Source organism: Aspergillus niger (genome assembly GCF_000002855.4).
Source record: "Aspergillus niger supercontig An12".
NCBI classification, from domain to species: domain Eukaryota; kingdom Fungi; phylum Ascomycota; class Eurotiomycetes; order Eurotiales; family Aspergillaceae; genus Aspergillus; species Aspergillus niger.
The window spans coordinates 1,376,750-1,402,845 of NT_166527.1; the positions used below are offsets into that span (position 1 = coordinate 1,376,750).

Sequence of the window (26,096 nt, forward strand, 5' to 3'; positions counted from 1 at the left end):
TGACAGACAGACAGAGAGGATATATCAGCTATGTCCTGCCTCCATAAAAACGGGAGCACTGCTCCACAAGATGCATGCGGCACGCTGCAGCGCACACCATACTCCTCAACTAGTAAGGAATCTGCTGGTGGAACCAGTCCATGATAAGCTTGACCTGGCTAGGGTGAGCAATGGGGACGTTTCCGAAGTAGTTACCCAGCTCCATGACAACCTGGGTGCCGTTGGGGCTGTTGGGGCTCCAGTTGGGCAGGCTGCCCTTGCCAGTGTAAGAGCCACCCTGGTTAGGGTTGAGGGTCTTGGCGAAGTTGGCCCAGTAGGCGGACATCTTCTCACCGATATCATAGTCGACGTCGGTGAAGGGGTAGGTGTCGGCGTTGGCGTAGAGAGCGTTCAGGGCGTACATGATCTCGGACTGGTGGAAGGCACCCTGGGTCTGGCCCGGGGGAGCGTGGGTCCAGTAGTAGGTGTAGAAGTCGGACTCGGCGGCCTTGTACCAGTCGGTGGCGTAGGCCCAGGAGCCGATGAGGGAGGCGTCACGGGCGGCGGCGTTCCAGGAACGGTCGGCGGTGGTGGCGTTGTTGTCGGTAGGGTAGAGCTTGATGTAGCGGTCGAAGAGGTCACCGTACTTCAGGGAAGTGTAGTTGAGGTATTCGTGGACGGTGTAGTCGGTGGTGGTGGAGGCGCCGGACTCGTCCTTGGTGTTACCGGTGATGACGGGGACGTCGTTGGCAGGGCCGTTGATGAGGGTCTCGAGGTAGGTGGAGGGAAGGACGTAGTCGTCCAGGACGGGCTTGAAGATCAGGGGGTAGCCTGCGGAGAGAGCAGTAACCCACCAGATCCAGGTGTCGTTGACACGGTCCTGAGAGCCGATGAGGAGGTCCTCCATGGAGAGCTCACGCAGCTCGGCGACGCTGGAGACGTTGTGCTCGCTCATGTAGGCTTCACTGTGGGTAATGGCGGTAGACATGTTGACGTAGGAAGTGGCCAGACCGGCGAGCAGGGGGTCGTAGGGGTAGCGGATACCAGACTCGGAGATAGCACCGTGGAAGTAGCCGGAGAAGAGAGGGCTGTTGACGGCGTGGTAGACCTGGGAAGAACCGAAGGACTGACCAGCGACGGTCACACGGTCAGGGTCACCACCGAAGTTGGCGATGTTCTTCTGGACCCACTTGAGAACCTCCAGTTGATCCAAGACACCATAGTTGCCAGAAGTGTTGTGGCCGGTGGTAGCAAGACCCTCAGCGTTGAGCTCGGGGAGGGCGAGGTAGCCGAAGGCATCGTCACGGCGGTTGAAGGAGATGAGGATAACATCCTTCATGGCCATACCACCACCGTACCACCAGGCATTATCACTGGTCTCGTCGGAACCCTGGTTCCAAACAATGACAGGGAGCTTGGCGTCGGCCGAGGCAGCATTGGTCCAGAGGTTCAGGCTGAGGCAGTCCTCGCTGATATAAGTCTCGTAGTTGCTGGGACACGCAGGGCCGAAAGAGGTGGCGTTCAATGTCTCGTTCCAGGGCTCACGGGGCTGGGGAGGCTTCCAGCGGTTCTGGTAGCCAGTGTCGGCAGCGAAGGGGATACCCAGGAAAGCGGTGACATTGGACTCGGTGGTGCCGAAGTACTTCTGGAGAACAGTCTCGTTGGTGAAGTACTTGAAGCCCTTAACAGGACCGTAGTTTGTCTGGATAACCTGATCCCAAAGCTGGGCCTGGGCGACAGCAGCGCCCAGGGCCACAGAGGCGAGGCCCTTGGTAGTGAAAGAGGGCATGCCGGAGAATGCAAGAAGAGTGGAATGGAAGGATAGAGAGCTGATGAGGGAAAAAAGAAGAGCAAGCTGGGAGGCGATCGGCATATAAATAGGTTCGATTAGAGGTGCCTCTGTGACAGACGTGCCAGGGACGGAATTTGAGACCCACTTGGAAGAAGAGATGGGAATGAGCTTAATGGATCTCAAGCAGTGGGATGATGCAAGCCTTGCCGTTCCGATAACCCCGAAGATGGTTTGAGTGCGACGCCTTGTAAAACATCTACGGGATGAAGCGCGTCCATGTGGAGACCTCAATTGACTACGCCAACCGATGATGACCAGACAGGAAAAGGAAGTTCGCTGAGAACGTTGCGAAGTTGCGAGAAGGATACCTGTCTCAGTTACATGAAAACGGTAGACATTGGGAGAGGTGGCGGAGACACTGCCGGTTCTGCAGGCCGAGGCCGAGGGCAGCCAATCTATAGTTACCTCCGCACCCCTGCCGATCAGAAAGGACTCGACCTACGTACGACACTGCGACTACTGTCGTGTAGCCTATCACTAGTAGGAAGGCGGAGTTCCGCGTTTGATTTCGTCTATGTGTTTGTGTGCATACTGTGAACCAGACAGAGCATTGGAGATAGCAGCACAGCGGACTCCCTGGCAATTGAACCTTGACCTCGAAAAGTTGCAAATTGCTGGGACTGAAGATTGATAATGCAAAGAGCCGCGGCATGTTCGGCACCTGCAACGTAGTTGAATAATTAGAAAGTTCCCACATTGGCCGCGCGTTTCAGTCTGGGGTGCTGCAGACATTTCTGATTCTTGCAGAAGTTGAAGAGGGGAAAAAGTGGTGATGCAACTCCGCCGGATGATCGCCGTGAATGCCTACTGATTGTGGCAGAAACGGCCGAGATTCCCCGCAAGAGCAAGATGGGTTGGACAAACCCTGAAGTTGGATCCGAGTGGATGCGAAGGATATCCCCGAGTGCCCGTGCGGAGTCTCGCAAACTCCCCCCAAATCGGGTATGGTCGGGCCCATCCTGGCCGCCAAGTTTGGTCCATACTCACCACAACGCCATCGATCTACGGGGAAGAAATCGCTCAACTTGATCTTCACTGCTGCCTGTCTGTGGAAACTTGTGTGTATACGCGTACTCATCATGTCAATAATCTAGTTTTGTTTCACAGGCCATCTTAAGTGATTAACAGTGCCATTGTCAAAATTTCCCACTGTCTTGGACATGAGATCTCGCCTACTTCGCGAAGAACGGCTGTTATGACTAGATATGTTTCTGCGTGTCAGTGTACACTTCCCCATCAGAATTCACGCAAGTCCATGTCACAAATTGCACATGTTCCTCGAGTGACCTTAGGCTTGGGATCTCATCAGCTACTTGGCACACACAAGAATGGGCGCAAACCTCTTTATGGCGCGGGAACTAACCATAGACTGTCGGTCCAGGATCGAAATATCATTCTAATAGTGCAAATTCAGGATGAAGATTGAGTCATCACATATCTTGAGAGGGCGATAGCGCATGATAAAGCTGACTGGAAAGCAGTGACTAAAATGGGGCAAGTCCCGATCGTCGCTGAATTGGAGTTTTCATATACCGGTATTCAATTCCAGAGCTAATGCCAGTTTGCAAGAAACACGCTGGAGAGCGTCCAGGGCCAAAAATATTCCATTTGACCAGAGGCCTCGCTAAGTCAGTCTGCTGGGATAAGTCATCGCCAAAGCAGATTAATGCAAGGTACCGGTGAACGGGACGTCCTCGTTATCAGTTGTTAAGAGTGGAGCAGGCCCATTCGCTTGATCCACAGGGTAAGAAAGTGAAGATCTAAAAGTCGTTTATGGTCTATAGATAGTAGGCGTGTCAGCCGCTTAGCGCGTGGCAAAAGGAATTATGCTTATATAGAACTGTACGTGCACAACTAGGGTTAATCTTAATAAGGAGCGCCAGTCCATCACCAGTGGAATGCCTTGGGCCGAGAACTGACTAAGAGTTCACTTTGGTGTGTGAAAAATCTTAACTACAACTTTCAACAGTCTTATAGGACAATCATGGCTTTGGTGCGCGCTGTGTATGACGATTTGGTACGCAATTTATCTATCGCATTAACTCTGTTTTCACCTTCAAGTGTACTTACTGGTAACACCAATCAACTCACACTATGCAAGCTGCAAACACTCAGATATAGGCACACGACTAAGTCAGGTGATCTGCCGGTATATTTGACGTTAACAATATAATTAAGAATTATTATTCAGCACTTGAATCCTTTGAATAGTAGAATGCTATTCACCGAAACTCTATGTCGCCACGCTAATGCAGCACGACTATCTTGCGCGATTGTCTTTATGCATTCCGACCAGATTTTCCACCAATCAATGCTCGACTCCAACCGGCGCCAATGAGACGCCTACGCATAGCAGGTGGCTGGACTAAGTAACATTATGTGATAGATGAGGTTAGTGCTAGCTATTAGTCTCCATGTAAGCTGTAATTATAATCAAGACTTATACTGTATACGCTACGGCCCAAACTGTAAATACTACAGCACCTCACAGTTATCATAAGCGGCAAACAACCTAGGAGAGTCAAACTGGATAATTTGCAACTACGAGAGATATCTGACATAGCACCGGCGTCGACAGGGATTCATGCTGTATTGTGATGACGCGTCTATGCATGTTTGCTCCATATATACTGAGGCCAACTCAGCCATGGCTCAATCGGTGCAGACCACGACCCCACGTCCATGATGTCCATGATTCATGACGAGGCAGCCTCCGCCAACTAGAGACAACAGACGGCGCCATGGCTACCTAACAGGAGTGGATGTGACGACAAATGAGATGAAATGTGATACATCTCTGACAGCTGCCTGTACATGGACAGGCTCTATGCCAGTACCCGCCCGTATCCCTTTGATGCAAGCTGTTTGGGGCGTTCTACGCTCATATATAGAATAGATCATTACCCTGGTAAGCCGAGCTTGTGGAACTCCTGTGTGAACTACTATTTTCTCTAAGATTTGCTGAATCCCAAAAATATAGTATTTGTTATCTGTCTACCTACTTGAAAGAGACACCGGGCACGATCTCCTCCACGAGAATGGCTATCCAGCCTGATCCACCTTCGGAGACCTCTTTTGAAGGATTCAAGTACGGAACTCTGGACGCAGATAAGCGCGAGATCCGACTCGTGACTCTTGAAGAAGGGATTTGGTCGGATGAGATAAGATGCAGTCTCCGGACTCTCTCCCTTCACGACCAACCGGCATACGAAGCGCTCTCATACGTATGAAGCGATCCGAGCATCTGCAGATCTATCAGCTTGAATGGTCATACGTTTGAGGTGACCGAAAATCTCTGGTTGGCGATGCGCCGGCTGCGCAAGTCCACTGAGCCGCGGGTGTTTTGGATAGATGCCATCTGCATCAACCAAAGCAACAACGATGAGAAGTCCAGCCAGGTTTCATTCATGGGTGAGATCTACCAAGGGTCGCAGGAAACAACACTCTGGCTTGGAGAAGACCCTTACACTGTGGAGGTGGGCTCCAAGTCTGCTGCTGGTCACCGATTAGCCGAATTGTTCGAGATCCTCCTCAGCGACAAGCACATGTCGGAACTGCCTTGCTTCATCGAGGATGGCACACGGACCGACGTGTCAGAAGACTACCTACAACACTTCGACGATCTTGCGATGTTTCTTGACAAACCATGGTGGAAGCGGATCTGGGTTATCCAGGAAATGGTCCTGCCGCCAAAAATCCGGTTTGTATATGGCTCTGAGCAGTTCTCTTACGATACACTGCGAGCGGTCCTGGAAATATTCCGTGAGCATGCTGCGCATTGTTGTAAGAACTTTCGATTGCGTCTTCGTGGGGCTGGTTTCGACCCGTTGATGGTCATTGAAGAACGAGTTTCACCTATGGTATATGTTCGGGAACGATGGAGGAACTCGGATGAGAAAATCACTCTGCTCCAACTGAGAAGAATGTTTTCGGCGTCCCAGGCATCTGTCTCTCGAGATCTGTTCTATGCCCTTCTAGGTATCGTCAACAGTTGGGGCCTAGCGACGCCTCTTCAACCGGACTACAACATCAGCTCAAGAGACGCCATCATTAAAGCCGTTTACGCCTGTATGGTGGAATCTGGCGGCGCCTCCTTCCTGCAAGGAGAAAGAATCAGCGAGGACCGGTCGCCTGATTTCCCGTCCTGGTTACCTGATCTTCATGTCCGCTCAACTCCATCTAGACGGGTCTGGGGAGAACAGCAGCGCCTCAAGATTGCCGAGAGGTTCTCCGCCACAGCAGGGTTGAAGCAGGATACTACTCAATTTTCTCTTGCTAGCGACGGTACCCTTCGTCTGCAAGCCCTGAAAGTGGATAAAGTCATTCGTGTTGGGGATGCAACAGACCCACTTGATGAATTTGACAAGGTTCCTGATGTATTCCGGCAATGGATGGGAATGATCGGCATGGGGGTTCAGGACTGGCCCGAGAGCCCCCCGACTAGAGGATCGCAGCAGGACAGCTTCTGGCGAACAATTTTAAACGACTCTATTGAAGTTGAGCAGGGAGCAGGATATGTCCGACCGTCCGATGGTGATTACCATCAATTGCTGGACTTGTGGAAGATGATCACTGCGACCGTCTGGCCACTACTTGTGAGTATGGCAAGATCATCAGTGGAGACGCGCAAAAGCGATAGTGAGCCCTTCGAGATGATGAATACCTTGCTTAACCTGGCACCGTCTATTGCTTACCACGTATTGGTTTGTCTCTGGGGGAGGCGAATGATTATTACGGAAAAGGGATTAATTGGACTGGCCCCTAGGACTGTCCAGGAAGGAGATGAGGTGCATATTCTGCTTGGCTCAGAAGTTCCGTTCATTCTGCGACCAGGACACGTCAACGTCTATTCTTCTGAGGTGGACCGCTACTCCACCCCGGTTTATACAGTCATCGGGAATGGGTATCTCCACGGGGTAATGTGTGGCGAGGCCTTTGAAGGAGACGGGCAGAATGAGATCACAGTGATTGCGCTTCATTAGACTTGAACTGAGGTGGCTCGCTTATGAGACGTGCTGACATAGTGCATGATTGAACCTACTGTTTGGTAAAGCGTAAGTACCAACAGATCGGCGTGTTTTCACTGGCTTTTTCTTTTATGCCTTCATATCGCGATCTTTAGGCAGTACATCGAGCGCACGATCGGTTCGCTCGCACAACTATAAGTTACCATACTTAGCAAATGGCAGTTCACTAGAAGCCTGGTTATAACCACGCAGACATGCAGACCGAATGAATGATTTTTATTCTTGATCCTCCTGCCCATACTGGTTTACTGTAATGGGGCGTTGCTGGGCATGGATCCTGCTAATCACCTTTTCAGCATAGTCGAGTGGCGAGTGGAGCAAAAAATGAACAACAGGCCTCCCAGTAAGACTATCTGATAGGAAGATAGTAGAGACATAGCGTTGTATTAGCGATGGATATCGCCGCCTTACGAATAAGTCGACGAAATCATATCTGGAACGCGGGGGAGATGCGGGATAAAGTATGGAAGGTGGTTCCGCTTGATATGGCTATCAATTGTGCTCCACCAAACTATCTTTCTGTGTTCGCGGAACAAGCTGCCTTGTTCATCTGTTTCCCCGCATTTTCGTATCCGACGCCCCGTAGGCTGTTTCAACGTAAGCTATCATTCTATAGGGTCGTGTCAGGACTAGATGTCCATGTCCGCCCCCAATAAATAATGGACAGTCATTTCTCAGATTCAACCATTCTGATTTCCCGTGCTTTTATATGCAAAACCTCAGCCTGCCATGAAGAAACAACTAAGCCTTGATAATAACCCGGAAGATATTCTATCAGCCGAGTCACAAGCCGGCGAGCTCTCCTTTTCCGAGCCAATCCAGGATGATGCTGTGTTCGGCGAGATTCGTGAAGGTGATACCAATTACCGTAATGTGAGATCTCTGGTGATGTGTGTCAAAGCTAGATCTACTGACATGAGCAAGGTGAGCTGTATAGGAACCGTTGCCCTTATGCTGAAAGTCCAAATCGGCCTTGGCGTCCTCACAATACCCAGCTGTTTTGATATCCTTGGGATAGTGCCCGGAATTATCGTCCTTCTTGCAATTGCAGTGACGACAACCTGGTCGAACTGGATGGTGGGCGTGTTTAAGATACGCCATCGTGATGTTTATGGAATCGGCGATGTTGGGAAGATGCTCCTTGGGCGCGTCGGATATGAGCTATTTGGCGGGGCTTACATCCTATGTGAGTGATCCTAGTCCGCATCCCAATCTGACTGCTGTCCTGACCTGTTGCAAGACTATATCTTCACTGGTGGTTCTGCCCTCTTGAGCATCTCAATCGCCTTTAACGCGCTGTCTGATCATGGAGCGTGCACTGCCATTTTTGTGGCTGTTGCGGCCATCATTGGATTCACATTCTCTAGTATCCAGACTCTTGCTCGTATAAGCTGGCTTGCCTGGGTAGGAGTGTCGTGCGTTATCATTGCCGGTAAGTATAGCTTCACAAGTCTAGACTTAGGATTGATCTAAACAATTTCTAGTATTCATTGTAACCATTGGTGTTGGGATCCAGGGCCATGCCCCAGTGACTGCGGGCGTTATCCCGGAACCCGACTATAAACTCTTCGGCAACCCAAGCTTTGTTGAGGCCATGACTGCCGTATCCACGATAACTTTAGCCTACGCCGGGGCTCCAGCATTCTTTAACATCGTCTCCGAAATGCGTGACCCACGCCTCTTTACTAAATCCCTAGCCATATGCCAAACTATTGTCACTGTAATCTACATCGTGGTCGGGACAGTCGTATACTATTACTGCGGATCCCATGTTGCCTCACCAGCTCTTGGCTCTGCCGGACCCTTGCTCAAGAAGGTTAGCTATGGCTTTGCCCTACCGGGGCTGTGTGTTTCTGTGGTCCTATTCCTTCACGTGAGTCTTAATTCCATACCTTGTCCCTATTTATATACCTATCTAATCCCAAAAATCGAATAAAGTTGCCTTCCAAACACATCTTCATGCGCATTCTTCGGGGCTCTAGGCACCTCACCGCACAGACCCCGACGCACTGGATTGCCTGGATCGGCTCCACGTTTAGTATAACTGTGATCGCGTACATTATCGCCAGCAGCATCCCCGTATTCAGCGACCTTGTATCACTTGTTGGTGCTCTTCTAGCCACGTCATTGTGTTTCCAACCCATGGGGTTTATGTGGCTATACGATAACTGGGAGCCGGGTAAGCGAGAGAAGTCTATGAAATGGTGTTTATGTGTGACTTGGTGTGTGTTCATAATCTTGACTGGGGTTTTCTTGACGATTGGGGGCACTTATGCTTCTGTAGTGAGCATTATTCAGTCTTACCAGGAGACCGGAGGATCATCGGCCTGGTCTTGTGCCGATAATGATAACTAAGTAGTGCTTTTTTGAATAGATGGAATTGATGAATTTATTTTTGAGGACAATGTTTCGATGCTAGGCTACCGCGTTAGATGCTCTTGCTTTGCTCCAATTCTGTTAATGCTCCGCAACAGGTGGAATACCTTGAGTGTGTCTTGGTGTCCAAATTGTATCGCATACCTTCGTAATTGCAACTCGTCTGATAAGCCAAATGCGGGATAAACAGACTATCTGGAATATACTCCAGCCTTTGGCAGTGGAGGAATGCGGGCTGGCGCAAGTCTTGCCGGATTCGAAACTCCCGCGGAGTCACTTGCCATTTCCGCTGGACTCTGGAGGATATCAACAACCGATGATAAGATAAAGTTCAAGGTTCCATAATATGCCATGTAATTGCTGGCTTCGAAATGATAGTTGATACTGATGAGGCCATAGTCTTACTGTAAGTGCAGAATGATTAGATAAGATCGTTATTTACCAGTAAAGTGCGGTTCTTGAGATCTGGTCTCCCGCAGTTCAGTCTACCATCATGGTTGTTGGGTCGTGAGACTGCATGAATTATATCAGTATGGAGGAATTGGAGCATATAATCCTTGCTAATGTTAATCCAAGCACATACGACCATAGGGTGTGGAAAACAGGGCTTCCCGTCCGCTCAGCCGTACTTAAGCCACACGCCGGGAGGTTAGTAGTTGGGTGGGTGACCACCAGCGAATCCCTTCTGTTGTATGTTTTTTCATTTTTTATCCTTCAATGTCTTTTTTTCCTTGATAGACCTTGCTGCTTTGTCTTCACCACCTCTTGGTGTCAGTACTTCTAAGAAGGCTCCTAGCCAGGCCATGTGAATGTGACTATTTCCGCCGATGCCATGCCTGGCCAGAATATCTCCATCATTCTTAAAGCTACTCATGATGAGGATTTCCCATTGACTCGCTATAGCCTCATTTTCTGGTCAAGTTACATAGTTCAACTTCCAGGTCCGCTTAAACACAGTTTAGCCAAAGAGACTATATCTTTGTCTGAAGGATGACTAGATGTGTTAAATAGAAATGATAGGCTTGTTATCGTGATATTTTCCCCTTTGCTTTTCCAATGACAAAACCTGATGAAACTATATGATTTCGTGCTATTTTCCTCGTATGAATTGTGTGATGTACAAGCAAGGCACATCAAACCATATCTACGCAAAGTAAGCAAAATATACTAAATTCCGTTGAACTCCGAAGTCAAACTCCGAGATTCATCAAGCAGGCATATTGCTTTTTCTGCCCCCAGTAGTCTACACAAACGAATAGTTATGCCACCTGTCACTGGCGAAATCTTCCACCGTCGTTCGATTTGACAGGGTCTTGCATTCTTTGACTGCACCAATAGCATTTAAAGATGTATATATTCTAGCAAGGGGGTATTGAAAAGATACAGCCTTTCTATGGCAATTTGGTAGACGGAGGGAAAAGACGGTGAGATTTTTAGGGTGAAATGTTCCAGTTGAACAAACTTTGAATCTAGTGCGTCCGGCCCACAAAACATTGCATAAGTGGATACAGCACTCGGCTAGATCGACAACTAGTACTAATCAGCCAATACCAGCATTCTGAGGAACTGTCAGCAGATCGATAGTTCGTCTTCAGCTGAGGTGGACACGATAGTAGAGGGTGTGATTTCCTCATAGCTGATAGGTCCGTTGCAGTGTGGCTGAGGATCTTTGCGAAATCGACTTACTAGCGATACTTTCAGGTTGAGTGCTTGGTCCAGAAGGACTGTCCAACAAATGGGTTAATAAAGGCCTTACATCCTGGATGTGAGTCTTCTCATGGTTTGAAACTCATCGCATCAATTCAAGATGGAACAACATGATGATACTAGATCTCCTACCCTAAACACCCCCCCAAATTTTGAACCCTTCACCTTGAGTGCATTGGACCATATTGTCCCTCCACTCCACCTATTCGCATACCTTACCTTCAAGCTTAACTCTCCTTCGGATGCCATCGCCGTTCTCCAAAATGGCATCTCGCGCCTATTGCACGCCCTTCCCTTCCTAAGCGGGAACATAGTGACCATAGAAGAGCTTAACGGCAAGAAGAACACGATGCAAATCACACCGGCAGATGCATCAACAATGCACCAGTCACCCATGCTTAAGGTCGCGCTTCATGCCGCTGAAACCTCCGCCGTGGAGCGCGATGATGTGCAACATGCTGATTTCGTCCCAATTCCTATCCACCTACCTACCACCGATCCAAGCCCTGTATTGCGATTCCAAGCCAATATGATGACAGATGGTCTAGTGCTATGCGTGACTTTCGACCATCGGATGACGGATGGACTGGGGGTGCTCGCTATTCTAGACTCTCTGGCTGCGTGCTGTCGAGGCGACTCGGCACTCACAGATATGGCTGCGCAGCTTCAAAAAAAGCAGCAGCTTGCATCGATAAGGAGCTTGACTCCATACAATATCCAGGATAAATTTCAAGCTGAACCAAAGATTCCATTTAGCCCAGTTAGTCGGAGATTCGCCCTGTCTCCAGAAAAGATCAGCATGCTCAAGAAAAAGTGCAACTCTATGACCTCCACGAGTTCTGGCCAAACATCTAATCCGAACTTGACAAATGTGGATATTCTCACCGCGCTTATTTGGATCTCCATCACCAGAGCGAAGCAAGCATCATCGCCAAGTACACCCAAAGGCGCCCTTTCCACATTATCTAGTGCCGTCGAGCTTCGCTCTATCCTTCACCCCAAGCTAGGCACCTATATAGGAAACGCCCTGATGGCCGCTAAATCCGTACTGTCTACTCACTCCACTTCATACAAAAGCCCAGACCCAATCGCCGACATCCCACTCATCCACGAAGTCGCCTTACAAATCAGAAACGAGATACGAAACATCACCGCTGAGCAAGCCACCTGCTACGTCTCCCAGATCAACACTCTGGACGATTGGAGCTCGTTCCAGGCTCAATGGCCCGACCTAGTCGTGAGTAGTATCCGCCATTTCGATCTATATGGATTGAATTTTGGCTCTATGTTGGGCCCAGTGGCGAATTTGGATATGCCTGATCCGAGAATCAGTGGGGTGTGTTGGGTTATGCCTGCTAGGCCGGGCTCTGGTGGAGCTAGGAAAACGCCATTGTGGGAGTTGAGAGTTGTGTTGGAGGAGCCTGTTATGGAGTGCTTGAAGAGAGAGCCGCTGTTATGTTGGGCGTCTGATATTAGTCGGACAATTGGTGCGTCGAAGCTCTAAACACTTCAGGCTTCGTACAGATATATAGCGCTGTTGGTTATATTGGATACCAGAGCAGGCGAAGGAGCATCAAAGTCGAGTCTCTCTTTCCATAATATATCCGTTGCAATCTATCTATTAGGATCTTTTTTTGTAAATATCATTTATATGTAGCTACTTCCAGGTAGCCGGGTGGTGTAGTTGTAGTCACCCTGGATGATACTCCTACAGGCATCTGAGAAGGATTCTCTCTGTTTCATGCTAGTATATAATATAGTGAGTTTAGTATGTTTACCTTTAGAACAAGGAATTGCCAATCTTTCTTTCCCATTTCGTCTCTCTACTACATGAAACAAAGAAAAAAAGAAGGAAAAAAAAAAAAAAAAGAAAAGAAAAGAAAAAGGTATACTCTTGTCATACGGCGAGAGACTTCCTTGTTAAGTATAAGCAGCTGTCAAATCTAGACACTGATCCCAGGAGACATCGGCTCGGTGTATGGCGGCGGAGGATCCGCAGTTTTCATAAAGAGCTCATATCTGATCTGGCGAAGATCTTGCTGTGCGGTCTCGAAAGCCACCCGCGCTTCTTCCACTTGAGCCTGCATGTCATCTTCACGGGACTTTGCCTGCCTAACCTGGACTGCCAAAACCTCTTCTGCACGCTTCACCTCGAGAACAGACTGCTGCATCATGTCCAGAAAACTGGTGTGAAACAAAAAGGTACCAAAGACTAGCTCCCCAACCCAGTCATGCTGAACAAGGTTCATGGCCGGAAGAGCTTGTACTCTGGGATCCAGCCGTCTGGCCTGCGCGACTAGCATCTGCGTCTGGGTAACCTTCTGTTGAGCCCGGGACAGACAGTCCTGCTGCCGCCAATCGGCTAGGGTGCTTCCAAAAGTCCATAGGTCCCTCTCACAGTACCGCAGTGTCTCCGCCAAATTAAGCAACACCTCCCGGAGCGTCAGCTGCGCTCGCGCGAGACACTGTGTCGCCTGCCGAAGATCACTCCATCGTTCCCGCCGTTGTCCATACTCCCGCCGCGCCTGCTTCGTTGTCTCCTCCTGCGCATCCTCCTCGGGGAACTCCTCCGTCCGCCCCTCAAAGATCCGCTTGTAGATGGTGTCCAGCTCCGCATGCAGTCGCTCCCTCGTGGTACATGCGCGCTGAAGCTCCTTCTCGTGGTCAACCGCGTCCGCGACTTGCGCCTCCAGCATCTCCCACTGCGCCTGCGCACGGTTCTCCTTGGCCAGGGCGTCGTAGTAATCGCGCATCTCCTGGTCGGCCTTGGCCTCGAACTCTTCTCGCTTACCCCTCGCTCGATAAAGTAGGCGGCGTAGTGTACTATCGCGATACTTTTCGTGCAGCTCGCGGTTCCCTTTAGTAACCTTGTGCAGCTGCGCCAACTGCCTGTTGGTATTGGTCAGCTCTCTCCGGAGCTCGGCCAGGTAGCTTTCTTGCGACTGGAGGGACTCAGGGCTGCTCTCTACGGCGGCGAGCTCGGCCTGGATCTGGTCGTGGCGCTCCTTGCTGGTTGCGATATTGCTGTAGATTGACATGTTTGGGGGAGGTTATGGGTGGGGGATATTGCTATGTTACGGATCTGTATGCTTCACATAATATAGCTGTTGCTAGTGCAGATAATGCTGCTCTAAAAAAAAAGGTGTGATGACTATTTTAGTTGTGGTTCAAAAATGAATACGGGGAGGCACTCCTTGTTACATGATCTCATTCTAAATAAAGGGTTTGCCACGCGGGATGACGGCATCATGTGGTCACCCCGTGACCTTCTTCTCAGCTCACTAAACACAACGCATCTTCTTCCTCTGAATGTTAAGCCCTAGGAAGATTAATAGAGGCGATCGAGTATGAAACTGCTGATCAAGAAGTGTAATGATATGACCTATCAACTATCTTGTACCATTTATTACCTATATAAAGCTGGAACAAAGAAAAATGAAATTGAAAACAAAAAAGATCACATAACACATTCTACTACTATCAACTTATATTGTCCAGACCATCATCTCTATGGTAAATGCTTGGTTGCACTTGTTGGATAGGGTGCTCTATCTTCGCTTCTTGTCTCATTTCTAACAACTAAAAACAAGGACAGACACCTAGAAAATGAGTATAACCTTTCTTGCGCTTGGCCTAACCCTGTGCTTGAAAAATGTAACCTCTTAATCGAAGGGCACAATTGACTCACACTTTCCAAGATCTTCACAGCTGAAAATCCCCCAACCCCCCTACACTTGTACATCTTGGTGATTATGTTCCTTCTTATCGTTGAGATACTCCAACTAGTCTCGCTTGGCGCCCTACTCTCTCGCCCCTCCAGTTGATTCGCTTACATCCCGTGAACACCACTTTTCTGCATCTGAATAGGATCGTGCATATGTCTGAAACGCTTACGTGGCCCTCCTATCCTCGTGCTGACAGATGCTAATTATGCTTTTCCCGATCGTGGAAGTCTTTTTCAGCGACGCATAATTTTGGTGGGAGACCTTCCAAGGCAAGAAAGGCGAAAAAGGATGTAAACTGATTACGCCATTGGGAATAAGTCCACTGTCACAAAGATGTCTGATACTTCTTATTTTTCCTCTTTTAATCTATTAATTGAATTTTTTATCTTGCCTCACATTGCTGTAGCAGTTGATAATTGGTGTTTGGGCCCAACATCTACCCGAGTAGCGTCTAACGTGCATAATTTAGCCCCCATCATGCCGTGTGCTGTTCCTGCGGGGTAGGGGATCTGACATCCTCTGCACATTAAAACTCAGGAACCATATCTCCAAGTCCCCCGTAACTATCCGTGGTATATGTATATCTAACAGTGTAGGAAAAATCTCTTGGAATAAAACCTCTTTTAGACGCCATGTCTAGCCCGCGAATAGCGCCCTACGCCAACGAGGAGTACACCGTGGGCTGGATATGTGCCCTCCCCGTTGAGCTAGCTGCAGCAAGGGGCATGCTTGATGGGGAAGATCACGGAGAGCCCCAGACATCACCGGCAGCAGCAGATCAGAATCGCTATACACTGGGGACGATAGGGCATTTCCGAGTGGTGATCGCTTGCCTGCCAAAGAACCAACTTGGTTCCTCTTCCGCGACGGCCTCGGTAAAGGATATGCTATTCACCTTCCCCAATATCCGGATTGGGCTTTGCGTGGGTATCGGTGCTGGTATCCCTGATTATGAGAGCCAGGATGAACAGGATGTTCGTCTTGGGGATGTTGTTATCAGTAGTGACTCCAAGACCGGAGGTGTGGTGGCCTATGCCCTGGGTAAGAAACTGGCTGATGGCTCATTTGAGACGCGGTCTGCTCTGGCTCCACCTCCTCGATCGCTAAGTACGGCCCTTGGAGCGATGCAAGCACAACATATGATGGAAGAGCACAAAATAGGAGTTTTCGTTGACCAAATGCTCGACAAGCATCCATTTATGCGCAAGAAGGGATATTCTCGTCCGGACCAATCACTGGACCGTCTGTTCAGATCGGGGTACATTCATGCCGCGGGGAAGAATTGTTCGAAATGCGACGTTTTGGAGACTGTGGAGCGGGATGATCGGTTCGATGATGCTCCAGTTATTCATTATGGAACAATTGCCTCGGGTGACATTGTCGTCAAGAACGCTGCATTGCGTGATGAGATTCGAGACAAGCATGGGGCTATTTGTCTTGAGATGGAGGCTGCGGGATTGATGAACAATTTTCCTTGCGTCGTGATCAGAGGAATCTCGGACTACGCTGACTCGCATAAAAACGACCGCTGGCAGCCATATGCAGCTGCGGTGGCCGCCGCATGTGCAAAGGAGTATTTGGAACATGTGCAAGTAAAGGATGTGAGCGGAGAGCCTACAGCGAAAGCCCTATTTGAGAAGGTGCAAGAAGGTTAGTAACTCCTTACCGCAAGCCTAACCTTTGTTCATGATTGGGATAGTTCATAGTGAAGTCACGAAGGTCGGAAGGTTTGTGACAACTAGGGAGACCAGAGAGGTCCTCGATTGGGTCAGTTCAATAGACTTTGTCGATCAGCAAAACGATATCATCAGTCTCAGGCAAGATGGGACAGGTCATTGGCTCATAAATTCAGAAGAGTTCATTCAGTGGATGAGCGATGATATCCAACCTCGAACTCTCTTCTGTCCTGGGATCCCGGGTGCAGGCAAGACAATAATGGCATCCATCGTGGTAGAGTATCTGAAGAACACCTTCAAAGGCGATTCAAATGTGAAGGTTGCTTTTCAGTTCTGCAGCTACCAGCCGAAACATGGGCAGACTTACCTGGAGCTCCTGCAAAGCCTCGTTCGACAACTTGCACTGAAGACTCCAGATGCAGACCTGCTTCCATGTATATTGCAGCTTCACCAGGACCACAGCTCAAACTCTACGCGACCTCGACCCACTGAGTTGGAGAAAACTATCCTAGAAGCCATTGAGTCATACTCCATGGTGTTCCTAGTTGTCGATGCCCTTGATGAGTTCTATTCTGCAAGCCGGGAAGACTCATTGTTGTTCTTTGACGCTCTGTGCAAAATCCGGGAAAGTCCTCAAGTGAAGCTTTTTGTGACTTCTCGCTATAACGATGACATCTCTTCTCGGTTTGCTCCGTGTATTTCCAGAGAAATCCGGGCCCACGAAGATGACGTCCTACAATATGTGAAAGAACGCATGCCCCAGCTCCGCATCCCCAAGACAACTCAAACCGCTGAACTTCGGAATGAAATACAATCGGAAGTTGTGAGGACTGTAGATGGAGTGTAAGACTACCATATGAGTCTCTTCGATCTACCACTAACATCTTCCAGCTTTCTACTTGCTAAACTGCATATGAATCATTTGATGGGCTTTCTCACCGTCAGACAAATGAAGAACGCCCTTGTCCAACTACCCCGAGGGACAACCGGCCTTGAGCTAGCATATAATCAGGCGATGCTCAGGATTACATCCCAAGGAGACTCTAATCAAGGGGTATCTGACGACGACGATTCTCAGTCGAAAGTCGCGTTGAGGGCTCTATCTTGGCTCAGCTTCAGTAAGACAGCTCTGACGGCAGACCAGCTCGTACACGCGATTGGGACCAAGCCAGGAATGAAGGATCCCGACCGGGAAAACCTTATGGATCCGAACACCATCGACAGTTTATGTGCCGGGTTGGTTGCATTCGATCGAAACACAGGTATAATCCGTTTGGTACATCACACCACAAAGGCATACCTGCTAAAGAGTAGCCATCTTCAAGATGGTGAAGTCGAGATCGCAAAAATTACACTTACCTATCTTAGCTTTGACTCTTTCTCGACAGGCCGTTGCAGTCATGAATCGAGCTTCGTCCAGAGGGAAGAGCGATATCCTCTTTTTACCTACTGTGCCTTGTATTGGGGCGCACATCTCTCGCCGCTGCTTGAAAAGTCATCTGACTTACTCAGACTCACCTTGCAATTTTTGAAATTGGACACCAATGTTCGGGCGTCTGGCCAGGCCTTGATACTTGGCGTTTACAATTACTTCAAAAGGACTCTGATGGGTGAGACGCCAATCCCGTGGAGTCACTCGTTCCTATTGACAAAAGTTCACCTTGCTTGCTATTTTAATCTTCACACAATCATTGATCATTATATCAGCCAGAATGTGGAGCTCAATATCGTAGATTCTACGGGAAAGGTGCCTATTCTGTGGGCCATTGAGCAGGGACATATTGAAACAACACAGATACTCCTCAAGTCTGATTGCGTGGATATATGTTTCAAAGACCATGAAGGGAAGACTCTTTTGATGCATGCGACTATCGCCCAGCATGCTCAACTGGCTGAACTCCTCATTCTGCATGGTGCCTTCTGTGATGCCCGGGACAACAAGGGTCGCTCAGCTTTGGCTTACGCAGCCACCACTGGGCAAATTGCAATGATACAACTTCTGATCTCTCACAATGTTCAGCTTAACTTCACTCATGACGCGAAAGCGGTGAAACCTGTGGGTGCTGACGACATGTTTACTTCCCTCTTCGACGTCGCAGATGCCTTAGAAGAGGACGGTCCGGTCTTTCTTCTCGACGAGATTGTTGATCCTGTGGGCACTCCCCTCATAAATGCCATTTCTACTGGCCATAGGGAGGCAGCGATCCTGCTTCTTGAGAATGGCGCCGACCCAAATTACGCGAATTCAGAGGGCGACACACCCCTGTCAGCGGCAGTGGCAAGAAGGAATGAAGATTTGGTCAAGATACTACTTGATAGAGGAGCCACACTTGAAGAGTCTCCTTCGACACTTTACTATGCTATTGAGAATGGAGACTTGGGAATAGTACGTAGGTTTCTCGAGGCAGGTGCTGATCCAAATTGCGAATACTCACCGACCTCACTGCAACGATCGAATCCCTGGGTTACGTCAATGGAGCCTGTTACTGCTGAAGAGCTATCAGCCTTGTTCATGAATCTGGGCAAATCGCTTGTAACCGGAGTCAATACTTCCAACTTGCCAATTCTTACCGAAACTGGTCTCTCTCGTGCAACGCGATTGGGCCATGCGGAAGTGGTGCTTGAGTTGCTCAAGCACGGCGCAGATCCCAACCAACAAGACGGAAAGAAAGAGACTCCTCTATTCGTCGCATCCAAAAACGGACACACAGAGATCGTGCGGGTGCTCCTTGCAAACGGGGCAAATCCGAATATACAGAACAAGTACCATCAAACAGCCCTGTTTCCTGCATCAAGATGGGCTAAACCATTGATCGTGGCCCTTTTTCTCGATGCCGGTCTCTCAGTCAACTTACCAGACATTTCTGGAAGCACACCGCTGTTTTATGCGGTTGAAAGCGGATCTGAAGAGGTGGTGAAGCTACTATTGTCCAAAGGAGCCGATGTTGGCCAACTTAACGCCATGTTCGAGACTGCGCTATTCGGTGCAACGAAGTATGCCAACCCGGAACTATGCCAACTATTACTAGCGGAGGGAGCAGACCCGGAGCAGATGAACCTTCTTCAATGCACTCCTCTATTCAACATCGCCAACGGCATTTGCACATCTAGAGGGTCCGCCCCTCAACAGCTCTATCCCGGTAGTCATGACTTCGATGCTTCTGTCAAAGCTGCGATTTTGCTGATTGAAAACGGGGCCAATCCATGCCCGCAAGTCTTCGACCCAGAAGTGGAAGAAGTTCATGAGGTACTGCAGGCTTACATCGCCAACTTCAGCCAACCTATACGCCCCGCTGATAAATCCCCAGAGTTTACCCTCTTTGCCCGTGAGATATGGGGTGACTTTCTGAAATCCTTGACCGATGAAGATGTTTATACATTTCTTGAGCTTCTTTGCATGGGGCGAAGTGGGAATATTGAGCCTTGCGAAAAGGGACCCTTGTACTGGGTCTCAGTATCGGGATCTTGCGAGTTGGTTTCGAAGGTTCTTCAAACGAACGTTGATATTGAGGCCAGGAACTCAGGATTTCTTCAAGGAGCAGTAGAATCCGGGAATGCCGATGTCACAGACATGGTATTGAATGCCCTTGGGAAGGAGACAATTTCTTCACAGTCAACGGCCGCCCTTTTTGAAGCCTCAGCGGAGCGTGGCAACCTTGACGTGGTCAAGGCTCTATTCAGTCGGATTCCCGCCAACCCAGACATTGGGAAAGCTGTGATCGCCGCCGTTTGGAGTGGAAGTACTGAACTGGTCGACTTCTTCCTTACCAACGTAGATGACCCACTTCTAGTTGACGGAAAGGATATGAATGTCTTCCACCACGCCGTCGTTGCGAAGTCATATGCTATGCTTCAGTTCTTGTTGGACCAGGAGCCACTTCGAAAGCTTAATATTAATGCCAAAGGCCATCTTGGATTCTCCCCTCTACTTTGTGTGACTCAGATGCGTCACAATAACACGGAATTTGCAAGGCTCTTGCTGCAGAGGGGCGCTGACCCCAACAGTACGGAAAGTCCTAGACCTGACACTCAAGAGTCAATGTCTCAATGTGAATGAAATAACCAGTTGGAAAATTCCACAGAGGCATTAGACGAGGACAATCTCAGGGCCCGGGAGAATTGGGATCACTGGGTCCTTTTAGCCTTTGCGGCGCACAATGGGGCGGATGACTTGGTTGAACTGTTGCTTGAATACCATGCAGATCCAGATCCCATCAACCAATACGGTGTAAGACCCATATGCCTCGCCGCTCTCGATGGGCATGAGGCAGTCGTGAGAATGCTTCTTGATAAGAAGGTTGACCCGAACCAGGTTGAAGGCTCGAGTAAAGCACCCCTGTCATGGGCGCTTGAGCGACATTTAGATGCTTATAGATACAGTCCATCAAGAATAAGCGACTGGCCAGGCAGTCAAGCGGTACAGGCAACAGTCAAACTTCTGCTCGAGCGCGGTGCAGACCCTAACCCAGGCGATGGAACTTCCCCAATCTTAGCTGCCCTCAGGCTGTATTCGGAAGAATTGGTTTTGCTACTACTGAAGGCTGGAAGCAGCCCACATGTTCGTGATGTGTATGGGCGTACACCCCTTATCATTGCGACTGCTCTTGGAATGACACGCGTTGTTGCGGCTTTGCTGGAAATCCCAGATGAATGGACGAGCCCAGTAATTACGGATGTCTATGGCCGGTCAGCAATAACCGAAGCCACAAGAAGGAATAGAGTCCACATCCTGGAGCTACTGACTCGAGACTCAGAAGTGTATTCAGTGGCATCTAGCGACGCATCTGAGTGTGAGCGAGTCAACGTTCCAGAGAGACATCATGACACATGTAAGGTGTGCATGGTTCCCCTACTGGACGCCTCCAGTGATCATTGCTCTTGTGAGCAGTGCCCTTCATTTGTGATATGCAAAGATTGCAAAGACTGGGGTGTCACATGTTTGAAAACAGGGCATATAATGGAAGAGGGATATGGCGATAATTTGGAATGACTCTCGCTACCCTTTCAATTCTAGAGTTCTATGCAGGGTTAAATTTGAAGTAGTGGGACAAAAGACATTATGTAGATACTTATGAGTTTTTCCTTTCACCCGGCAGAACATGAGACTGCCATCCTTCGAACCGTACATACCATCGCAACCGAAATCCCTTAGCGGCCAGTTTGTCATGAGTTCCCTCACGGTCGGTCTTGGACCAAACCAGCCATCTAGTACTCGTTTCCTCCCCAATTTGTTTCCACATCTGTGCAAAGCTGGCTGGGCTGTGTAAGAAAATGGAGTAGTTAAGAGTTGGCACCCCCCACAGCCCAGCATCATCCCTCCCAAATTGGACACCGGTGATCAAGTCATCCTCTTGCAGAGAAAGAAGGTCAATCATGCATTTCGCAACTCTAACCTGTCCACCTGTCCATTCCAATCCCATAAATGCAGGAAGTAGCCAGAGTTTATGATATGTATGTGGCCGGCTAACTGGACAAGCTTTGCACTAGGTTTCAAGAAATCATCAACCAGAAATGTGGACTTCAAGGTGGCCCTATCCCGAAAAAGATCAAACCCGAGTTCTATGAATTCCTCCTCTTTGTCTAAGCCGAAAATGTTCTCTGCTGGGGCGCCATCGTACACCAGACGACGAATATCCTGGCCAAAACCACAGCCCAGGTCTAGCATGATCGAGGACATTTTGAGGTGGCTTATGATTTCCTCATAAACTGGAGATCTGGATAGATCAAAATCAACAAACGATAGCATACCAAAGCACGGATATTGCACTCTGTCCCACCCGGCTTTTGCCTACCCATTAATTAGCTCCCGTACCTGAGGACGGGTTAAATACAATCGTACTATCCGTTTGACATGGGACTCCAAATTTTCCGATGCTTCGTCTTGGATGTAGCTGCAGAGGAAAACTTTCGTCCCCACGGGCAGGTCTTTCCAGGCGTGGCGATCCAAGTCCCAAACTGGGCGTTCTGTAACCCGATGGGACATGCTGTTTCCTTGGTAATGGTCTTGTGTTGAAAGAGCTCCCTTTTCAAGCAACGTTGGGCCTAAGTGACGGTGCTCCCTGCCTTGCAGTGTGATTTGGTAGAAATGAATTCACCAGGTCTCCGGAGAGTCTGGGAGATCAGTCCGACCCGTATGTGTCACGATACGACATCTGGATCATATTTAAGTCAGACCAAATAGGCAAAAGATGGAATGATGTAAGGTTTATGATAACTACGGAGGCCGACGTCACAGTGCAGAAGTGTGCTCCTAGAACGGTGAGCTGCATGTATCTGGAGCTTAGTTGCAACTCAATGTTGTCTGAGAGTTGTCCATCCCGTAACATGATATATTAGTAATAGGATATACACATAGAGAAGGAAGCGAACTCTAAATTTTAAGTTATGATGGCATAATGCAGCAGTGTTTCCGGAAAAAGAAGGAGGCATATATTCGGCCGGTTGGGACGCCGAGCGCGTCTGATTTCCATCAGGCAGACATTTGCTGTATGATGGACCCAAGGAGGCAGTGCCAGACTACCTTGACCGTTCCGGGTTTAAACTGCATCATTAGTCAACCCAGCCGAATTCCTCATAGAGAATATCACAACAACCACATGGTTAAACAGCGCATCAGAGCTGCCTGTACAGCGCTTGGGGCCATTTCGAGGCTTGTTGACAGATGCTCTTGAGACGGTCGCCCTTCCGGCACAGCTTCTGGATTCTCCTGTGTCATTTGGCCAGACACCGGGAATTTGGACAAAATGGAAAGTTACGACAAAGCGCACAATGGTGGTATGTATAAGAGATATCCAGTCGCTTATTGGAATCGGTTGTACGATTGCCGTGCTGGCTGCCATCCTTGGATGGGTATTTTGGCACTTGGATGGATCCCTTGCAGGAATCCGTTCCCGGCAAGGAAGCCTCTGGGATGCTACGGGTCTTTATGGGTATCTGATGTTGATCAGCGAGATCTGTCGATTGTTAGGAGATGTAAAATACTTTGACCACGAACGGAGGGAACAGCTCGTTGGTCCCGTCATCTTCATTCTCAGTCGCCGAGCAGTGAAGCTAATACTGGAGGACCTCAGCTTGCCGACGTTGTTCACTCTCATATACTATCCCATGGTGGGCTACCGAGACAGCAAATCGCAAGTCTTCTTCTTCTGGTTAATGATGTTTCTTACGCATATCAATGCTGTTGGGTTTGCCACTGTATCTGTCGCCACGACTCGAAACTTTTACGGAGCTATATTCATAGGGAATATGTACTTCACGTTGCAGACAGCGGCCTCGGGGTACTTTTTGCAGGCGAATCAGATACCGCTATATGTGCAGTGGCTGAAATGGTTAACGACAACGTTTTATACCTTCAGCGCCATTTGTACCCTTGAATATGTTGGATACAATGGTTCCAATCCCGGGTATCTATACGATTGCCCCTATTCTCATGATGTGCGTGATCCTCAATGCAAAGAGTACACGGGTGCCTTTATCATGGACAGCCTATGGCTTCCAAGTGGTGGGATCTGGAAACATGTTCTAGTCTTGTGCGCATTTGCTATATTTTATCAAGGCTCTGCGATTGCGATATTCCGTGTTAAAACAGCTGGCCGACTTTGGTACGTGGCAGGCGCAGAAAATAAGGGAAGCGAAGCATCTCCACGCGAGAAGCCATCTGTTCCTTATCCAACTCAATCCCACCACAGCTATATACAATTTCATGAGCTAGAGCTCTACAAGACATATTCGCCGACATGGACACGGCCTAGGCGAAGATCGGCTCGGATCATTGGTCCAGTATCACTCTTTTTTCGCTCCGGAAGACTGAATGTAATTATGGGGGCTTCGGGAAGCGGCAAGACGACCTTACTGAATGCCCTAGCTGGGAGACTCGCCACATCTTTGAGGTCATCGTGGGAGTCCCTGGGATCTATTACATTGAAGGCTCTCCAATAAGCAGCCAGAAACTCCGTGGTTTAGTATCATATGTTCCGCAGGATGACTATAATCTTCTTCCCACTCTGACAGTTCGAGAAACATTGTACTTTGCTACTGAATTGAGATGTTCTGGGTCCGTCCCCTCACACGAGCGGAAAAGGCGGGTGGAGGACATGGTCAAGCGGTTTGGGTTAGAATCCTGCGCCAATACGATTGTGGGATCGACCTCCAATAAAGAAATCAACGGTGGTGAGAAGCGACGCCTGTCAATAGCCTGTGAAGTCGTAACAGAACCAAGAGTGCTGGTTCTTGACGAGCCAACCTCTGGCCTGGACTCGCGTACTGCTCTCTCCGTTCTTGAGCTGCTTCATCAACTATCGTCCGATGGATGTACCGTCATCCTCTCCATTCATCAACCATCCTCCGCCATGTGGGCACTGATTTCGGCCTGTCTCCTTCTCAGCCCGGACGGCCGTCCCGTGTACGCGGCGGATGCGAGCCAGATGGCTTCCTACTTTGACTGTCTCGGATACACCTGTCCCCATACCGCAAGCCTGGCTGACTTCGTTATTGATATAACAGCTGGCTCTTCTTCTCGGGAATTAGAAAGCCTAATAGATAAGTGGACGCATTGGCAGTCATCAGAAATGTCGACAGCTTCAGAAACCCCTACCCTCTGGCATCTTGACCCCTCTGGCCCCCAAACCAAATGCCGCCGCTTCATTCCTACTACCCGCGTCCTCCTGCACCGCGCCTACCTCAACATGCTCCGCAGCCCTCTCTCTTTGTTCGTGCGGCTTAGCCAATGCCCAGGTATGGGTCTTATCTGGACCATATTCGTGGCGCCCCTGCACAAAGACTACAATTCGATCCAGACACGTATGGGCCTCATGATACAGTACGGCCCGGTAGCATTCATCGGCATGCTCCAGAACATCGCGACCTTTCCAGCCGAGCGAGATCTCTTCGAGCTTGAATCCTCCATGCACTTGTACGGTGCTACAGCCTTCCTCACCCAATACACGGCCATCGAACTCCCTTTGGAGATAATTGCAGCCGGAATTTTCAGCATTCTCTTTGCCTACGCCGCGCAGCTAGGTCCCACAGCGACTGAGCTCGGCGTCTGCTTCTTGACTGCAGTGTGTACGCTTAACACCGGCGAGTCTTTGAGTAATGCTCGCGTGTCTCGCTTTTGGACGGAACCTCAGCCTGGCTGTGAACTGCACGTCGGCGTTGTTGTCTATATTTACTATGCTTGGGGGGACGATGAGTCTGAGTCCACCGCGCATTTTGCAGTGGTTTAATCATATCTCGCCTGTCAAATATGCTATTGATAATCTGGCGTACTACTGTCTGACTGGCTTGGAGCTGCAGTGTACGGATAGTCAGCGTCGGGCGGATGGGTCGTGTCCTCTTCAGACCGGGGAGCAGGCTTTAAAACTTTATGACTTGGATACAGATCATCCGGAGATTAGACTGGTTGCTGGTGTAGTGCTGATGGTGGGGTATCGGCTGTTAGTGTGGGTTGTGTTGATGCTGCAGGTTAGGTGTCGGAATGGGTTCGGTTATCAAAGGTGGGTAAAGGTCAGGACGAGGCGTGAGAACTAGGGGTACCTTTATGGAGTGACTATGCAATGCTATGGCCTCAAGTGACGCAATTGACGAGTCTAAAGTTACCTTCTTGGAGGATGAATAGAAAATAATCTCGTAAAGTCGAATTAACGCTTCAATAAAGCTGTGAATGTTCAACAGGTACACTTTTTCTTCTCTGACTTTGTTGAAGTTTGGCAAAGATATGAACGTCGCCAGACCATGGTATCAGAGCATTCGAGGA

The 26,096-nt window shown here is 49.2% G+C and overlaps 8 protein-coding genes and 1 non-coding gene across 9 annotated transcripts; 6 read left to right on the forward strand and 3 right to left on the reverse strand.

The window, feature by feature from the left end:
* Nucleotides 1-109: 109 nt before the first annotated feature.
* An12g05590 (uncharacterized protein) lies at nucleotides 110-1,768 on the reverse strand (the record flags this gene model as incomplete). The annotated part of the gene is made up of 1 exon (XM_001395588.1): nucleotides 110-1,768. One exon carries the CDS (start codon nucleotides 1,766-1,768, stop codon nucleotides 110-112), a length of 1,659 nt encoding a protein of 552 aa, XP_001395625.1.
* A 3,101-nt stretch (nucleotides 1,769-4,869) lies between these two features.
* On the forward strand, nucleotides 4,870-6,813 carry An12g05600 (uncharacterized protein; the record flags this gene model as incomplete). The annotated part of the gene is made up of 2 exons (XM_059750914.1): nucleotides 4,870-4,919; nucleotides 5,091-6,813. 2 exons carry the CDS (start codon nucleotides 4,870-4,872, stop codon nucleotides 6,811-6,813), a joined length of 1,773 nt encoding a protein of 590 aa, XP_059604481.1.
* Nucleotides 6,814-7,587: 774 nt separating this feature from the next.
* Nucleotides 7,588-9,213, forward strand: An12g05610 (uncharacterized protein; the record flags this gene model as incomplete). Its single annotated transcript, XM_059750916.1, has 4 exons — nucleotides 7,588-8,044; nucleotides 8,099-8,290; nucleotides 8,343-8,731; nucleotides 8,797-9,213. 4 exons carry the CDS (start codon nucleotides 7,588-7,590, stop codon nucleotides 9,211-9,213), a joined length of 1,455 nt encoding a protein of 484 aa, XP_059604482.1.
* A 598-nt stretch (nucleotides 9,214-9,811) lies between these two features.
* On the forward strand, nucleotides 9,812-9,930 carry 5S rRNA. The gene has a single exon (XR_009468041.1). It is a non-coding gene; the product is annotated as a 5S ribosomal RNA (ribosomal RNA).
* A 1,111-nt stretch (nucleotides 9,931-11,041) lies between these two features.
* Nucleotides 11,042-12,445, forward strand: An12g05630 (uncharacterized protein; the record flags this gene model as incomplete). Its single annotated transcript, XM_001395591.1, has 1 exon — nucleotides 11,042-12,445. One exon carries the CDS (start codon nucleotides 11,042-11,044, stop codon nucleotides 12,443-12,445), a length of 1,404 nt encoding a protein of 467 aa, XP_001395628.1.
* A 439-nt stretch (nucleotides 12,446-12,884) lies between these two features.
* An12g05640 (uncharacterized protein) lies at nucleotides 12,885-13,979 on the reverse strand (the record flags this gene model as incomplete). The annotated part of the gene is made up of 1 exon (XM_001395592.1): nucleotides 12,885-13,979. One exon carries the CDS (start codon nucleotides 13,977-13,979, stop codon nucleotides 12,885-12,887), a length of 1,095 nt encoding a protein of 364 aa, XP_001395629.1.
* Nucleotides 13,980-15,298: 1,319 nt separating this feature from the next.
* Nucleotides 15,299-21,332, forward strand: An12g05650 (uncharacterized protein; the record flags this gene model as incomplete). Its single annotated transcript, XM_059750917.1, has 4 exons — nucleotides 15,299-16,316; nucleotides 16,366-17,185; nucleotides 17,234-20,346; nucleotides 20,425-21,332. 4 exons carry the CDS (start codon nucleotides 15,299-15,301, stop codon nucleotides 21,330-21,332), a joined length of 5,859 nt encoding a protein of 1,952 aa, XP_059604483.1.
* A 381-nt stretch (nucleotides 21,333-21,713) lies between these two features.
* An12g05660 (uncharacterized protein) lies at nucleotides 21,714-22,325 on the reverse strand (the record flags this gene model as incomplete). Its single annotated transcript, XM_059750918.1, has 2 exons — nucleotides 21,714-22,130; nucleotides 22,182-22,325. 2 exons carry the CDS (start codon nucleotides 22,323-22,325, stop codon nucleotides 21,714-21,716), a joined length of 561 nt encoding a protein of 186 aa, XP_059604484.1.
* Nucleotides 22,326-22,737: 412 nt separating this feature from the next.
* On the forward strand, nucleotides 22,738-25,870 carry An12g05670 (uncharacterized protein; the record flags this gene model as incomplete). Its single annotated transcript, XM_059750919.1, is given in 2 exon segments — nucleotides 22,738-22,828; nucleotides 22,896-25,870. Coding segments are annotated over 2 exon segments (3,066 nt in total).
* Nucleotides 25,871-26,096: the final 226 nt, after the last annotated feature.